This window comes from Amborella trichopoda, chromosome 12, assembly GCF_054954075.1.
Source record: "Amborella trichopoda isolate Santa Cruz 75 chromosome 12, AtrichopodaSantaCruz75HAP2 v2.0, whole genome shotgun sequence".
Lineage (NCBI taxonomy): Eukaryota > Viridiplantae > Streptophyta > Magnoliopsida > Amborellales > Amborellaceae > Amborella > Amborella trichopoda.
The window spans coordinates 39,114,718-39,133,622 of record NC_142347.1 but is presented as its reverse complement, the minus strand read 5'-3'; the positions used below and the strand labels follow the sequence as shown (position 1 = coordinate 39,133,622).

Sequence of the window (18,905 nt, the reverse complement as noted above, 5' to 3'; positions counted from 1 at the left end):
GAGATTTATTCAAAATTAATTCGTTTTATTTTCTCACTATTTTGATACCAAGTATCACATCAACCTCTCCTACGTCTTTCATATCAAAGTTATATGCGATGAACTTTTTAGTTTCCTCTACAATTTCTAGATTAGAACCAAAGATAAACATGTCATCCACATATAAACAAATTATGATACTATACACACATTTATTAGCTTCATTTCTCTTAAAACCATTTGACATCAATACATTGTCAAATTTCTTATGCCATTATTTGTGTGCTTGTTTTAGTCCATAAACAGATTTAACCAGTGTACAAACTTTATTCTTAGGACTTGGCATTACAAATCCTTCGAGTTGTTCTATATATATTTCTTCATCTAAGTCACCATTTTAAACAATAGTTATTACATCCATTTGATGTATGACTAGATGATTCATAGAGGGTATTGCTAATAGCAATCTAACGGTAGCAATTCTTGCTACAGGTTCATATGTGTCAAAATAATCAATGTATTCTTTTGGCTTAAATCTAATCTTGCTTTAATAGAAACATCATAATTTATTTTTTTTTAAAAAAAATATATTTACAACCAATAGGTTTAGAATTTGGCAGAAGATCTACTAATTTTCAAGTTTTATTAGCTATTATGGAATCCATTTCATTATTTATAACTTTTCTCCAAAAAATTGTTTCTTGAGAAGCCAAAACTTCATTTAGAGATGTAGTATCTGCCTCCACATTTGAGACTATAGGCAATGAATTCAAAATTTTATTCTGATTAGCCTCAATAAGATAAATATAAAAGTTAGGTATAAAGTTGTAACATGGATCACCTCTAATTCTCTTACTTCTTCTTGGTTCTATTATTTCAACATCATTACTTTCTACACGTTCTTCATCAATATATACATCATTTTCATGATTATTTTCATTTTGCATACTACTTGATTCATTCACTTTACTTTTACAAGTGAGATTTTCAAAGAATTTAGCATCTCTAGATTCCAATATTGTGTAAGAATTTAGATCCAAAAATCTATAAGCTTTACTGTTTTGAGAATATCCTACAAAAACATATTTAGAGGTCGTAGGACTCAATTTATTTCTTTTAGGATCTGAAAGTCTAACATATGCAAGATAAACCCATCCTTTGAAAAAATTCAAAGAAGGTTTTCTATTAAGCCAAAGCTCATAAGGGGTATTATAACTCTTTTTATATGGAATTCTATTCAAAATAAAGCATGCACTTAATAAAGCTTCACCCCACAAATTCAATGGCAAGGAAGAAGCAATAAGCATTGCATTTATCATTTCAGCTAAAGTTATATTTTTCCTTTCTGCTATTCTATTTTGTTGAGGGGTATAAGGAGTAGTCACTTGATGAATAATGCCATTATTTTCCCAAAAGTCATTAAAGTCATTTGATAGATATTATCTTCCTCTATCACTTCTAAAAATTTTGATTTTCTTATTAAGTTGATTTTCAACTTCGCTTTGAAAACTTTAAAATTTTCAAAATCCTCATATTTATGTCTAAGCAAATAAACATAAGAAAATCGAGAAAAACCATCAGTAAAGGTAATAAAATATGTTTTACCAACTTTAGTTATAACATTATTTAAATCACATACATCACTATGTATAAGTCCTAGCAATTCACTATTTATTTCAATTGAAGGAAATGATTTTCTAGTTATTTTAGCTTGTGTACATACTTCACATTTTTCTTTAGTTAATTCATCATAATTAGAAATCAATCCTATTTTAAAAGATTTAATAGAAGCATAATTAATATGTCTCAATTTACCATGCCATACTTTACAAGAAGTAACAATATATGCAGAAAACTTATTTATTTTATTAACAATATCAAATTTGAACATCCCATCACATGAGTACCCCTTGCCAACAAATACACCATTTTTCGTCAAGATGAGTTCAACCATTTTAAAGCCCTTCGTGTTCAAGATACATCTTGAAAATATGTTTCTTCTCATGTCCGGTACGTAGTACACATTTTCTAAGGACTGTACCTCGCTTGAACTAAATTTTAGTTCCACCGTACTCGTTCGAAGCATATTTGTCATAGCTTGGATTCCAAGTTGAACTGAATTACCGTCACTTACGGGTTCAAAAGACTTCAACATGTCTCGATTGTTAGGCAAATGAATGGTAGTGCTGATATCGACCCACCATCCATTGTCTTTATCGATCCTATTTACTTCAGTGACCATTGCTACAAATTTTTCAGTGGTCAAGTTCACTTGTTCTCTAGGCTTCTTGAGGCTTTTTCGGTGTTGGTACTCTCTTGAATAATGTCCAGGTTTTCCATGCACTTGATGGCTGCTGTTAAGTGCGCCATCAAGCGCCCTCGCCCTTACCCTCGCACACACAGGTGTGCGTCGCACGCTTCCCATTCGCATGCTCCGCGCATCTGTCTTCTCTCTTATTTATACTTATGGTCTATTACATGGGCATGCGTGCTCGTAAATATAGCTCAACAAATTCTCTCCTCAACAAATTCTCTCCTCTTCAATATGGGACTCAAACCCATATCTTCCTCTCTCTACAAAGGCACATTAGGAAAGTACAATAAAACCAAAGTTTTGTTTTGAAATACACTTAGCATTTTTTGAACCAAAAATACTAACACAATTTCTTGAAAACAAAAAGTGTTTGTAATGGACTTCCCATGTGGGTTGTACTTTAGTTATTGACCAAAATGGAGAAGTTTCTACTTTAGTGAAGTTACACAACTATTCTCAAGGTAGAAATTTTTTCATTAGATTCTAAGTCCTGACTGAAGTGAGGACTATGCGATAGAGCACAATGTATGCATTTAAAATTTCTTTATTTCTACATCGGTAAGATCACTTACAATGTCCAAGTACAAACAAATCACTCTTGAAATAAAAATAAAACAAGAAACTGGTTCTCAATTGCTACCTCTTTAAATACAACTCTTTATTCAAATAATCAAAATTAGATTTATTTATTTATGGGAAGAGAAGATCAAATCACAAAAAAATATTTAAAGTAGTAAAATTGCCAGAGATTACCTCAATCGGGTTTAGTACACCCCACATTTAGTCTTCTCCTTCCGATGGTGCTCGGGATTTATAATCCGTCTCTTGATTCACGTACTATAGCAAAACCCTCTCAATGACATATGGATCTTGATCTAGAACCAATTACCTAAATGTCTTAGTCTTGCTCAAGCCCTTTAGTTTGATCTTTAGAGAGATGAGAGATATAAATCAAAACAGAGGTATATCAAAACAGAGGAAGAGACCTACTAGCAATGAGTTCCACCCCCTTTGCTACCCACATAGAAAAACACCACCTATGCTTAGGTGTGCCACCCAAATAGAAAAACACCACCTAGGCTTAGGCGTGCCACCCTTAGAAGAATGATACGTGGCTGGCTATGTGCGTGCCTCCCTTAGAGAGGTGGTTAGTTGATGGTGCGTGCCACTCTTAGCAACTACGAGAGAGAGAGAGAGAGAGAGAGAGAGAGAGAGAGGTTCCCCTTAGATAAGCTTTAGAGAGATGAAAAATTATTAACGAAAGAAGAGAGAATAGGTGTAGAGATGTCATGAGGTGAGAGTGCCTCCTTTTATAGATTTTCTATGTCTTAGGGTTTGTCTCGTAAAGTCAAATCTCAACCGTCGATCTAAGGAGAATAGTGTGATGAGAGATGTAAGTCATCCATCTCGTTGATCCACCATCAAGATTCAAAGAGATGAGCTAGAGCATTATCCTCCATTTCCTAGATCTATTCCCATCAAATCTTTAAATAAAAATATATATATATATATATTATTTTCTATTTTAATATATCCAATCTTTATTTTTTGGATCAAGTAATCTTGGTTCAAAGATTTACTAAATATTTCAAAGTTTTAATCTGATCATGTAAGTTAGATATACCCAAATGAAAAGCCAACAAACAAGAGAATAACTGTCACCCAATCTTGGTGAAGTTAGTCTCAATGGGTAGGGCTTGCCATCCTTTGGTGGCTACATGTAGACCCCACCCAATCGCATATGTTCCAAATTGGGCCCCATATTTATAGAGGGTCCCATATATTTTTAAAAAATATTTTATTTTGTATTTAAAATTTTAAATCTTATATTTTATTTAAACATTGGAAAAATAATTTTTCTTAATTTACAAATACAAATGACAAAAATAAAATAATAGAAGATTCACAAAAATTCAAATAAATATTCTAAAAGTCATATAACATAAAATTAATTAATTTTAATAGGAATCAGATCCGTTAGAACTATGAACTTGTTAATATACGGGAATACTCCACCTTCAACTACGAATCACGATCCACTTAGCTTTCTCAAACTGGCACTGCAGTTCCCATGACCAACAGTCTACTGCAAGGGCTTATGATTGGATCACCAAAGTCAACCAATAAACTAGATAATGCAATTCTAGTTTGTGGATTTCAGGTTCTCACCTAGAGACAAAAATCATGGCCCTCCATACCATGATGCAACTATGACTCGATGGTGCATAAAGGTAATCTCTTGCACATATACATGTTTCACCCTCATTATTTAATATCAAAAAGACTATCTATGTAAATTCCCTGTGATGATATAATAATTAGGTTTAGCCCTGTCTCTAAATGCTATTCATCACACAAAAGGGCCACATAGTCCCTCGGCTCTTATCCAGGCATACACCAACCTCATCAAGGGTTAACCCGCTAAACCCTTATCAGTTAGATATCTATGCCCAGGTATCTTGGGTTTTTCTAAAACTCGGATGGTCTAGCACGTTGAGCCTATTCCAAGTAAAGGCAAATCACATGCCTAGTATGATCCACAAGAGGACCACACTCCTACTGAGTTTATGTTTCATTTATTCAAAATATTTTATACAATCTCTTATAAGGTCTTTAAAGGTCACATAAACCTAACGTTGACCACCTAATTAAATTGGGCCTAAATCATGGGGAAATAACTAATATATGAGGCAAAAGTTTCTAGTAAAAGTTGATTCCTCTTGAGCTGTGGCACCTTGATGACAATGAAACGCTTTTTAAGCCCTTTAGCTTTGAAAACCTGAGCTGTTTAGTATCGAGAAATTGAGTTCAGTTTCAGAGCATACTAATTTGAAGAGGCAAAAATTTAGTGCCCTATCAATAGATAATGGAAAAATTTTGATATAAGGTTGAAACCTTAAAATGTAGAATTAAGGTGTACCTTGGAAATTTATCATAGAAGGTTGTTTTGATGTCGAAAAACTCTCTAATTATTCATCTCGACATCGACGTGTATGAATATGAAAAGGAAAAAATATTTTGGGTCCTAAAAAGAATATATATTACAACAAATTATCTAGACCGTCCATTTTCAAGTGCTTATAGATTTACTTAATTTCAACCATTTTTGGACTTTAAGATTTTATATTTAGAGATGAAAATAGATTCTCAAGCCATCCTAATAATGTTGGGTGCAGTTTGTATAGAGCCTAGGCTCTAAACAATCAAATTAGAGCCTACGTTCAAATAGTGTCAAAAAATGTGGTTTCAATATTGGAAATCTTTGTGATAGCCTTAAAATACATTTTCATCTTTATTTATAAAGTTTAAATCTTTAGAAATAGTGTAGATCGACATGTCTATGAAAAATTGAAAATCTTGAAAATTAATGATCCAAAATGCATTACAAAATACACTATTTTTAAAACTTGAAATCGATTTTTTTCTCATGTCCATGCATCTTGATGTCGAGATGATCAATTTAATGATATTTGGGCATCAAAACAACCTCTTCTAGTAAAATTTTTGAAGTAGGTTCAAATTTGATAGTTTGGAGCCTCGGCTCTATATAAACTTTTTCCAATAATGATAAAATTTAGAGGTGCATCTTAATTTGATTGTTTAAGGTTGCAACCTTATACAAACCACACTCATAGATAATTGGGTGGAAGATTCATTGCCGAGGCTTATGAGTAGGCTTCTCTTCATTTTTGTCACCAAGGAAGGCGGCAAAGCATTTTAGTGTTCCCAATCATCCAAATCTATCCAAAAGACAGTACATTCTTCCTCCAAATATGAGTTTGTGGTAAAAATGTTATGAAGAAATGCTTAAGCATAATCACCTAGGTGACAATTTCCTGTACTTCTGAAAATTTGAAAAATTTAAAAACTCGGATGACTCGCCAAATCCTGAGTTAGCTGGAATTAGATCCTCTCCCGTTGTGTATTGTTATTGGTATCACCCAAACCACCACAACCCCATGTGGCCCATTTGGATGACTTGTCTTGAGTGAAATTGGAGAGGGGGACGTTGCAGGGTGTCTACAAGGTTTTAGAAAAAAATGATGGTGATTTTTTAACGTTGGATTTATCGGCCACTTCCCAATGCAAAAAAAAAAAGAAAAAAAGAAAAGAAAAAAGGATTAGATAGAGATTACATATTTTTTTTAATCTGATTTCCCTCTTGCTGTTTGCGTTGATATTTTTTCTTATTTTCTGAGTGCAGTTCTTCCAAGCTGAGAGTTTGATGGCTGCAACCTTTGGCCAACTTTTAATTAGGAGAACTAAAAGTATAATATCCATAGTGTAAATCCCAACCGTTGATGGAAGTCTCGAGAGTTTTTGAATCTTCAATATGAGTTTCCTTATTATAGGTTTTTAAAGAGAGAAAACTAAGAGGAGAGAGATTTGGGCTTTTGATGTAGATAGAGAGGCTCCAATGAGGAGGGGTTACTTATTCTTCCCTTTGATGCAATTGAGATCGAGTATGTATACATATTCATGGCATGAGTATTCATGGCATGAGTATTCATGCTGAGATTTCTTGCAGGGCCTTAACATCATAGAGATTATGTATGTCAGGATGAAAGAAATCTAATAGCCCTTAAAATATCAATGCCTCGTGGAGGGGTGTAGTGGATACTTCCATAGAACAAAATTTTGACATGATTAAGTTCACTTTGATGAACGACCCATGTATGAAAAATCCACTAGGACAAATAATCGCACACAAGGCTTTTCTGCATGCTATCCCCTTGAGAAACAAACTAAATATCCTGTAAAAGAGGCTCTGGATACCAAGAAGCTTGCGCCTAAACGCATGAAACGTATAATGAAGCAACATGGTACAAGTGAAACCAAACAATTATCCAGGGGACTCAATGCAACATCGGCATTGTTATTCCCTATCAAGTGTCATGCCTTCTACTGGAATAGGAAAAGTCGAACGAACCTGTCTTCCTTTTCGTGTGTTATGATACTTTCTAATCCACAATCCGAGTAATGGAAAGTAAATGAGCACCCGACTAGTGTGCATTCACTAACATAGACAGTGGAGTAAGTGAATCTGTGCAACTTTCAGCTCAATACATTCACAAGCAAAGTCGCCGGTTTACCTTGCAACTGTTGTAGGTCAAGTCTAGCTTTTGCATATAGAGTTTTTCCCTTGGTATCTTCGGCCTCTATTTCGTCTTTCCTCTTTGAGAATGTTTGCCAGTCGCCTTTGGGCCGACCCAACAGACAAAAATATGGCGCCGCTGCAGTATCTTGCCTCTAACTCCAGATATTGAGATAGTGATGTTCCAAATATGCATCATCATCATCAGTATCTCTATTTAATTCCAACCAAGATTGAGTAAAACCATTGTATGTTGCTCATCACTCAAAAAGTTGCCTACAACACTGATGTGCCTAAGTTGCCTACAGCACTCATGTGCCAAATCTCTCTGTGACATTTTTTTAAAGGGTGCAGTTTGTATAGAGCCTAGGCTCTAAACAATCAGATTGGAGCTTACCTTTAAATAGTATCAAGAAATGTGGTTTCAATACTAGAAATCTTTGTAATAGCCTTCAAATATATTTTCATATTTATTTATAAAGTTTAAAGCTTCAAAAATAGTATAGATCGACAGATCTATGAAAACTTGAAAATCTTGAAAATTGACGGTCAAAAAATGCATTACAAAATACATTATTTCCAAAACTTGAAATCAATTTTTTTTCCTCATGTCCATGCATCTTGATGTCAAGATGATCAATTTGAGGATTTTTGAGCATCAAAACAATCTCGTCTAGCAAAATTTTTGAGGTAGGCTCAAATGCGATTGTTTTGAACCTCGGCTCTATATAAACTTTTCCCTTTTTTAAATGCTCCATCATGGAGAAATTTGGCGACATTATTAGTAAATATGGCAACTGAGGTGGTAGCAAATTGGAGTTGTAAGTTTTCCTTATGTTCCCCACTTGGAAATCCATAACTATTGTATTCTCTTTTTTTCTTTCGTTCTACCATGACCAAATCCAACAATATCATGGATGTACTTCTCGCTATTAACTAATACAAATATCATAAATTCCCCACATCCCCAAGGCGTAGACTAAATCCAACGTTATTTTCAAAAGGGTGAGGTTTGTATAGGGTGTCAACCTTATACTATTGAAGTAAGACTCGCCTGAAAACTAGGCTAAAAATGCAGTTTCGGTGCCGCAAAGCCTTGTGATAATATGAAAATCTATTACAGCCCTCAATTATAAAATTTAAAGTTCCAGAAATGGTGACGTTCAAGCAGTTTTATAAATACTTGAAAATCTTGAAAATAGACGGTCCAAATAATGTATTAGAAAATAAACTACTTTTAAAACTAAAAATCTCCTTTTTTTTCATGTCTAAGAATCTCGAGGTTGAGATGATCGATTCGAAGGTTTTCCAGCATAGAAACAACCTTCACTAATGGGTTGTTAAAGTGCACCTTGCCCCTATAGGATAAGGTTGAAACCTTATAGAAACTTTTTCCTTTTCAAAATTATCAATAGATTTGTTACTAGGAAGGACCATCTCTTCTTTGATCCAATATAGCCGTAACATTCTAGAGCATGTCACACCATAGTTGATTTTGCAATCCACTCGTCGCTTTCCTATTGACAACTGTTTTTTTACCTTAAAATATGTCACTTGCAATGGTGCTTTAATCCAGCTTGAGCTTTTGATTTTGGAGTATGAGAGCGAAACTTTAAAGATCTTTCGATTTCGTGTGTTTGATCAGCATAACATGCATAATTGGATTATTTAATATTGAATTTGGGCTGCCTCAAAATGTTTCTATTCAAAATTTCCCTCCTAAACTCATTTGTAGTGGTAAAAAGGATTTATGGCTTTTTATTGCGGTTAACAAGGCAGTCCCAAGTTCTAACCACGATTAATCTCAATTCTCATCCATTCCCACTTACTTCTGTATCTTTGTTTGACAAATTTTGGACATTTACGACCTGCATTGCTGCTTCAAGAGTAAATTGAGAGTGACACTCAACTTTCCTGGTAAAGAAAGTTTGATCGACAATGAGTTTTGAGGCATATAAAAACCAATGTTCACCAGACCAACATACAAACTAGTGAGCGGTCCGGCCTACTCAAAACCAGCCTGCTTACAGGTCGCACTGGCTTGACATGATTTTGAAAAATAAAAATATGAATAATCATTGAAAAATGTGAAATATATTAAAAAAAAGTTTCTCATTTTTCTTTAGCCATTCTAGATAATCAAAACAGGTTGCTCCAATCTACTGAAACCGGTCAAATATTGGTGTTAAATGATTTCACCTGAATCCAGTTTAGGCTTGAAAACTATGATAGATACCCCATTCTCAAATTGAAAAATGATAATGTTTTGATTCTCTTTATCATAAGTCTCTATTACTGCATAAATTTTTTTTTTTTTTCTCAAGTTCAAAATCAAGCCCCCGTACCTATTCCAACAAAATTAAATGTTATGATAAAGTTTTAAGGTGCACCTTAATTGGATTGTTTAAGATTGCAACCTTATAGAAACCACACCCTATAATTATTATTTTTAATTAAAAAAAAATGTATATTCATGATCTCCATGTTAAAGAGCATAGTTATATTAAAATATCCATCATTGACAATTTTGATAGTAATGCAATTATTATAGAACATGGATATGGTGAGTCAATTGATTCACTTCTTAGAGATGGACATAGAAAAAAGATGCCTCCATAACCACTTCTCTTTTTTAGAAAAGCAAATTTCCAGTTCCATGATTATCTTTATAGTTGAGATTGGCATATCCTCAATTTCTGCAAAATCCATCTTTGGGAAGGATTTCAGCAGGGGCGCGTATGAATTGATGAGTCGGCTAAATCACTTAATATATTTTTTTTTATAGTATTAAATAAGGGTTATGTTAGAGTGCTCACACTATTAAACCTATTATAATTGTACTCAATAAATTTTGGGCGCTATTAAAAATTTTATAATTGCACTCACTAAATTTCTGAAGCATTTTTGTAGTAAAGGTATATTTTGTCAAGATGTGACATCATCCACATAGAGCATACTATTGACATTTAATACTCTATGTGGGTGGTTTCACACACCCTATGGATGATATCATACCCTCCTAAAGACAAAAAAACAAGAGTATATTAGTGTCCAAAATTTGTTGAATATAATTATAAAATATTCTATTGTGTGAGCACCCTAAGATAACCCATTATATAATGGAAAAAGTTTATATAGAGTCGAGGCTCCAAAATCTAAACAATCAAATTAGAGCCCACTTCAAAAATTTCACTAGAAGATGTTGCTTTGATGCTCAAATATCTTTAAATTGACCATCTTGACATCAAGATGCACGGACATGAGAAAAAAATGGATTTCAAGTTATGGAAATAGTGCATATTGTAATGCATTTTTTGACCGTCAATTTTCAAGATTTTCAACTTTTCATAGTTCTGCTCGATCTACACTGTTTTTTAAGCTTTAAATTTTATAATTAAAGATGAAAAAAATATTTTAAGGCTATCACAAATATTTCCATTATTGAAACCACATTTTTTGACACTATTTGAAGGTGGGCTTCATTTTGATTGTTTAGAGCCTCGACTCTATACAAACCATACCCTTATAGAATTTAATAATTCATAGTAAACTATTACAATTATAATGAAATATTGGGATTGTATACAACGAGACCATTTACCTTTGGTACAAGGATGTTACCATTACTTATAAGTTATAACCATCTAAAGTGAAATCTGATACCTTGAGTGTGTCATAAAATTCGAGAAAATTTCTTTTGAACTTTGTACTTGGTCAATGGAACAAATGCAATCACCCAATTTCACATCCAATAGTCAAGATTAATTGTGACCACCTTGTACTGAAGGTAATGGTTTCAGTGTATACTTTTCCTTATATAATGTGCAATTATGGCTCATCTAGTCTCATTTTCCTTTATCATATTTTAGGAAACAAAAAGAAAAAGAAAAAACAATTGGTTTATGGAATAGTTTTATTATAATATTTTATTAATATTGATGATGTTGTTGTTCTTATTATTATTTATATTTAAAATATTTATACAAGAAATATTTTTTTGCATTTATAATATTTGTATTTATTATTATTATTTGTTTTTATTTATGTTTGAAATATTCTTCATCGTCATCATCCAAGCCTTATCCTAATTATTTAGGGTGAGTATGTGAAATATTATGATATTATATTAACATTAATATTATGATATTATAAATATTAGTATATAAGTATTATATTTATATATAATCTTATTACTATTTATTATTTGAAATATTCATTATTGAAATAGTAATCAATTAATATTTACTTAAATGAATATTTATTATATATAATAACTTTGTGGGTGGGATATATTTTGTTAGTCATGTCATCATTATTATCGAAGGCTTTTTCTAACTAATTGGGGTTGGCTACATGAGTCTTGATCCATCTCTACCCTCAATGAGACGACCATAAGTCCCCATATTTGTTCTTACTACATCTAACCATATCCTTTTGGGTCTATTCCTTACCTTTTTTTAGCATTCTATTGGATTGGCTCATACCTCCTAATAGGTGTTGTATGGGATCTGCGCCACATATTGCCAGTCTACCTAAGTCTACTTTCTCTTATCTTATTGCCTATTGTCATACCTCAATTCTTCCGAATGTATTCATTTCAAATTCTATCTCTTTTTGTCTTTCTACTCATCCATCTCACCATCCTCATCTCAACTACATAACTAATGACAAAGAGGTACATGCTCAATGTTGACCCTGATGTAGACTTACTCTCACAAAAAACTCACTCATCTTTCTACTAGTTGTTTGTACACTAGTTAGCGTTCCCTCGTACATATCTTTTTTATTGGTCATATGTAACTTATAATTTAATAATTTCATTTAAAAATTATATATTCAATAAAAATGGCTTAATATGCATCTACAATATATATAGTTCTATTTTCATATATATATATATATATATATATATATATATATATATATATATATATATATATATAGTATCTATTCAATCACGATATACGTTTCTCCTAAAATCTCTGAAAGTACATATATTTTCTTTATCCTATCATAAATTCTCTCAATGGGTTTCCTTTCATAAAAAAAAAAATAGAATGATATTGAACTTCTCCATTTCATGTGACGTGTGTCCACCCTTTGTGGCTCAATAAATAGATATTAGATATAGATTGACTATTCTTCAAATAATATTTTTAAAATGACGCTTAAATCAGAGTGTGGTGAAAGGATATCTCCTTTGGAGATTAATTTTGTTAGAAGTATAGTTCACACAAGTTCATCTCATAGCTTATAACTAGCTATGCCACTAAGTATTATCCTATTAATATTTGTATTTTAAGTTGACACCAACCAGGATAAAATCAACCAATTTTGTCTACAAAGAGCCGTAATCCGGTGTTGGTTCCGCAAAGAGCCGTAATCCGGTGTTGGTTCTGCCTAAGCAGGTCCTAAAAGGGGTGCGCTGGAAACGGTTTTAACTTTTGGTTTATGGACAAAGTGGGGTGCCTACCAAACAGAGGAATACCTACCTAGGGGTGACCTCATTGGGAGAGATGGCATGTCCATCTACCGCGAACCGCGAAAGACAGAAGCAAACGGGGCAGGACCTTGATGATTGGAAATTCAGTAACGAAAGCATTCCACCTACGGCCACCAGGTGTCCTAGTTACTGTTGTTGTAGGGTACTGTATGCACTGACCAGACTGTAACCTACCCTCCGTCCTAGTTACTGTATGCGTGTCGTCTTTGTTACTACCATGTCTTACAGCATTGTATGGCTTAGTTACCAAGTGAAGCGCTTTCTTGTCTCCTGTAAACTCCTTTTGACCTTTTAAAGTACAAAACAATAGAGGCATTTCAATGACTTGGCCATTCAATCTTGTGAACTAATCGAGACAAAATTAGGAGAAGGAGATCCGAATGGAGAGGATTAATTAATCAATGAAGGAACATGAAACCATTCTGTTTCAATCGAGGTACGAGAAATGGTTGGGGGCAATGAAGTAGGTGAACTGGTTGGATTTTGCGAGCTGTTCCAACCATTGCTAGATGTGATTCTAAGAGCCGAACGAGAACGGGCGGAAAACGGTCCTAACTTTTGACTTATGCACAAAATGACCGCTCGCAGGACTTGAACCTGCTCTCTTGCGATGGTTACCCGAGCCTTTTACTGTCACATCAAGTGATGACCCCTTCAATTTTGCCTATAAAGAAATTCATAAAATACTTTTTAGAAAAGTGTTTGGCGAGTCAGCGGACTCACCTATTGATGTGCGGTCCTTTCTCGATCTAAAATATTAGAATTTCTTAGTCTCAATCATGATTATGATCTTGAATATGGAACTTTTCTTTTTTGGAAAAAGTTTATATAGAGCTGAGGCTTTAAACAATCAAATTGAAGCCTACCACAAAAATTTCACTAGAAGAGGTTGTTTTGATGCCCAAATATCCTCTAATTGGTCATCTCGACATCAAGATGTATGGACATGAGAAAAAAAATAGATTTTTATTTTTGGAAGTAGTATATTTTGTAATGCATTTTTTTAACGTCAATTTTCAAGATTTTCAAGTTTTTATAGATATGTCGATCTACACTATTTTTGAAGCTTTAAACTTTATATATAAAGATGAAAATATATTTTAAGGCTATTACAAAGATTTCTAATATTAAAACCACATTTTTCGATAATATTTGAAGGTAGGCTCTAGTTTGATTGTTTAGAGCCTAAGAACTATACAAAACCGCACCCTTCTTTATTTGAAAAATAAAAAAGGTCTTTGGAATTTATTTTGCCATCATCTATTTTGACATTTAGTAGTGACACCTTTTTTGCCCTTTTACACCCATCTCTAAGGTGGACATCTAATGCATTAGGAGACGCGCAACTGCTAGTGAGGCGTCTGACTCACCAAATCAGGGTCTTACCTTTAAATTTTTCCTTTTTCTTTTTTGGTTTTTAGTCCTTAAAACTGCATCGTAGATTTAAAAACATCAAAAAAAAAAAAAAAAAACGAATGGAGATAATGATGCGTCGAGAAAATATGGTTGATGATATGTATGATAATTGAAACATTTAATTCTTAGATTTAGTTCTTGTTTACTCAAACGAAGAGATAGAAGCCACGCAAGAACGTAAATTTTTAAAAAATATATTATTATCAAAAGTTAAAAATGGTCATGTATATTTTATATTGGAAAAAATTTATATAAGGATGCTACTTTATAATGTAGAACTACGAATGCCCCTCAAAAATCCATAAGAAAAGGTAGTTTTAATGTTGAAAAACCCTCTGATTGATCACCTCGATATCGAGATGTATGACTATGAAAAATAAAAAGATTTTAAGTCTCATAAATAATGCATTTTACAACATAGTATCTACACCGTCCATGTTCAAAATTTTCATATGTAGATCTACGTGATTTTAACTATTTTTTAAATTTAAACTTTTATAATTAGATATAAAAATAGATTTTGAGATAATCCTAAAAACATTTTACATCAAAATTACATATCATGATAAAATTTGAAGGTGCACCTTACCTCCACACCTATGGATGCATCCGTATGCCAACTGCACCCTTCATATTTTATACATCAGTTCAACTTTTGAGATTGTGCATTATATTTTAATTTCAATTTCTGTTTTTATACATTAGATTAAGCTCAAATTTGAGGAGATAAAGCTTCTCAACATCTTATTTTTGTAAAAAGTACCAAAACATATCTCTAAATAAATAAAATACAAAAACAACCTAAGATTCTGAAATTTGTAAGGATATTTGGGACATTTTTATAAAAATGAATGACAGTTTTAACTATTTTTATAGTGTAAAGTATGTATGCCTATATTTGAGCTCAGTCAGATTTACATAAAAGTAATAAAATCAAAATACAATATTTATTTACCATAAAAAAGGATTTAAGTGCAAAAATATAATATATATAGAGCTATTTTTTTAAGGGTGCGACTTGTATAGAGCCGAGGCTCTGAACAATCAAAAGAAATGCACCTTCAAATAATGTCGAGAAATGTGGTTTCAATACTTTAAATCTTTGTGATAGCCTTAAAATATTTTTTTATATTTAACTATAAAATTTAAAGCTTAAAAAATAGGGTAGAATACTTGAAATTTTTGTGATGGCCTTAAAATATTTTTTCATATTTAATTATGAAATTTAAAGCTTAAAAAATAGGGTAGATCGAGTACATCTACGAAAACTTGAAAATCTTGAAGTCTAAAAATGCATTACAAGAGGCACCACTTTTCAAAACTTGAAATCAATTTTTTTTTTCAAGATATTTTGGCATCAAAACAACCTCTGCTAGTGAAATTTTTGAGGTGAGCTTAAATTTGATTGTATAGAGCATTCGCTTTACATAAACTTTTTCCTTTTTTAATTGCAAATTAAAAATAAGTTTTCTATTAATTTTTCTAAAAATTAAGGTAAAAATTTGAAAAAAATTGTTGTTAAAGAAAAATCCTCCAACTTTAAAGTGGAGTTCACTTTTGATGTGCATTCTAAGAAACTTTCACTTTTGATAAACATCACAAGAAACTTCACTTTGACCTAAAACATGCCATCTACAGAGAGAGAAAAATAAGAAGTTCGATCCAATTTAACCTAAAAGATGCCATCTATAGAGAGAGAAAGAACAAGTTGATAAGAGAGGGAAGACTTTGCACTTTTTTTAAAAAATAAAAAATAAAAAATCCAATTACAATCAAATCCAACACCTTAAATTCCTCAAAAGATATCTTAACCCTTGGTGATTGAATTAAATACTTTGATCTAGACGCCCACAAGATCAAGATAAATCTCATCCGTTCCTTATAGGCCCAAGATAGATATGAGCCGTCCAGTTTAAGAAAAGGGACTGACCGTCTTAAATTCCAACGCTAAAACCCCAGTCGACTACTTCTCAACTCCTCTCTTCTCTTTCGCCGCCCTTCAGGGGTTGGGGTTTGGTTTTAGGGTTCGTTAATCTCTGTGTCTCTCTAATTTTCTTAGGTTCATCTCACTAGATTCACTCTGTCTGGTTTCTCTAGGGTTTCACTTTACTCTCGTTGCAAGGGTTTCAAGGGATTTCTTTTAAGGAGTTTCTCTCTATCATTCTTCTTCGTCTCCCTGTCTACTGGTTTTAAGGAGTTTCTCTCTAGGATTCTTGTTCGACTCCCTGTGTACTGGTTTGAGGTTTTGCTTCTGGTTTTTGGGGTGGTGTTTGTGTGGGTTTCTGCTAATTTGGGTGGTTTTCTCTTGAGCCTGTTTCGTCTCCGGTTTTTCATAAGGGAGCTTTTTGGGTCTTCATCTTGGGTTTGAGGGGCTTTGCTTTTCCTTGAATTAGGTCATCTTTGGTGGCCATGGATTCAGACCAGGGAAAGCTATTTGTTGGGGGCATCTCATGGGAAACAAATGAAGAAATACTTAAAGATCACTTCAAGCAATATGGTGAAGTTCTTGATGCGGTTATAATGCGAGATAGGAACACAGGTAGTGCAAGAGGGTTTGGGTTCGTTGTGTTTTCAGATTCCAATGTTGCAGACAAAGCCCTCCAAGAAAAGCATGTTATTGCAGGGAGAACAGTAAGCAAGGATTCTCTCTCTCTCTCTCTCTCTCTCTCTCTCTCTCTCCTCTCTCTCTCTCTCTCTCTCTCCTCTCTCTCTCTCTCTCTTTTGGGTTTGGTATTCCACTTTCTTTTACTGTTGCTTTCCTTTCTCCTTCTTTCTAACCCTCAAACCCTCTTTTACTGTTTTTGGAAATAATTTTTTATGTTTTAATTTGTTGGCTCTTTTAATACTAGTACTATTATTTAGTCTTTTAATATTTGAGGTATCTTTAAGTATCAAAAGGAATTTAGGGCTATCTTTTTTGGGTTTTTATATTTTTGTTTTTTTAAATCTTGTTTCTTTTTTGTTTGATTTTGTGTGAATTTAGGTGGAGGTGAAAAAGGCAGTTCCGAGGGGTGAGCAGCAAAACTCTGCTTTGAATAAGAACAATAACAACAGTGGCACCAACAGCAACAACAATGGCACCACTAATAGTACATCTCAGTTTAGGACCAAGAAGATTTTTGTAGGGGGTTTATCTGCTAATTTAACAGAGAACGAATTCAGGAGTTACTTTGAGAAATTTGGTAGGATCACAGATGTAGTTGTCATGTATGATTCAGCGACTCATAGGCCTCGAGGATTCGGTTTCATAACATTCGATTCCGAAGACGCAGTTGAAAATGTTATGCAAGAGAGTTTTCATCACTTAAACAATAAACGAGTCGAGGTTAAGAGAGCAGTTCCGAAAGACGGAAGCCAAAGCCAGAACAGAGGTCAAAGTAGGAGCCCGATGTATAGTAGCTTTAATAACAATGCCCCAATTGGGGTTTACCCATCTTATACCCCTAGATATGGAGTTTACCCTGGTTATGGTCATGTGTCTACATACCTTAACACTAGGGGTGGTTACCCTGCATATTATGCTATAGGAGGTTACGGTGGTATTCCTCAAGCCCCTTATGGGCCTGGGTTTGCTAATGGCCCCCCTGTTGGACCCCCTAGAAGTCCATGGAATGGTGCTACTATTGTGGGGCCAAGGCAATGCCCTGCTCCCTTTACTAATGCTGTTTATGGTTATGGGGGTGATGCCATGGGGGGCTATGGTGGGCATCATGGGTATGTTAAAGCGGGTGGTTATGTCGGCATGGGTGGTTATGGTGGGATGATGGCTCATGGAAATGGTAATCATAATCAAGGTGCTAGCCCTAGGGTTGATGGTGGGAAATTTGAGGAGAATTCGAATGGTTATGGTGGGGCAGCGAGGCAAAACCAGAGGGGACAGGAGCAGCGTTTTAGGCCCTATGCAGATCGTGTTGCTTGATCGATTCTGTGATGAAGGGTCTAAAATTTCTAAATCTGACTCTTATCTCTCTCTTCTTTTCTTTTCCTTTTTTTTTCTTTTTTCTTTTTTTCCCTTCATTTTAGTTGGTTATGTTTGTTTCTATTTATTTGGATTATTACAATGTAAAGGAGAATTTCCGCTTATGTGCATGCGTTTCTCATCTAATTATGGGTTGCATTATTTGTTCAATCACTATTTGTGGACGTAGAATCATGTTCTTCGATTCTGTTTTAATTATTATGATGGAATAGCGGCTTGCATTCTTTGTTAGGTCAATGTTTGTGGACAAAATTTTGAATTATTATGATGGTATAGCTTCAATCGGTAGACTAGGTTTGATTCTGATTAACAAATTCGCAGGCAATTTGTGCGTGCCAGGTTTCTTTTGCAGAAGATAACATTTACCAACATATATTAGGTCTGCATATTGTATAGCTGTATTGTATGTTATGTATGTCTATGTGTTCACCAGCATGTATGTTCTTATCAGACCAACATGCACATACATCCATATACATGCATGCATATGTGCATGTTCCTACATACAAACATGTATATTTCCATTCATGTGCGCACACAATTGTATATCTAAATGTGCATGTTTTTTTTTATTAGTGTGTTGTGCAAAATAGGAAAGCATGTTATGATCCCTTTGACG

The 18,905-nt window shown here is 33.6% G+C and overlaps 1 protein-coding gene across 1 annotated transcript; it reads left to right on the top strand.

Moving 5' to 3' along the window:
• The first annotated feature begins 15,962 nt into the window (after positions 1 to 15,962).
• LOC18446907 (RNA-binding protein 1) lies at positions 15,963 to 18,436 on the top strand. The gene is made up of 2 exons (XM_006857012.4): positions 15,963 to 16,938; positions 17,291 to 18,436. Exons 1-2 carry the CDS (start codon positions 16,717 to 16,719, stop codon positions 18,224 to 18,226), a joined length of 1,158 nt encoding a protein of 385 aa, XP_006857074.1. The 5' UTR covers positions 15,963 to 16,716; the 3' UTR covers positions 18,227 to 18,436.
• The last annotated feature ends 469 nt before the right edge of the window (positions 18,437 to 18,905 follow it).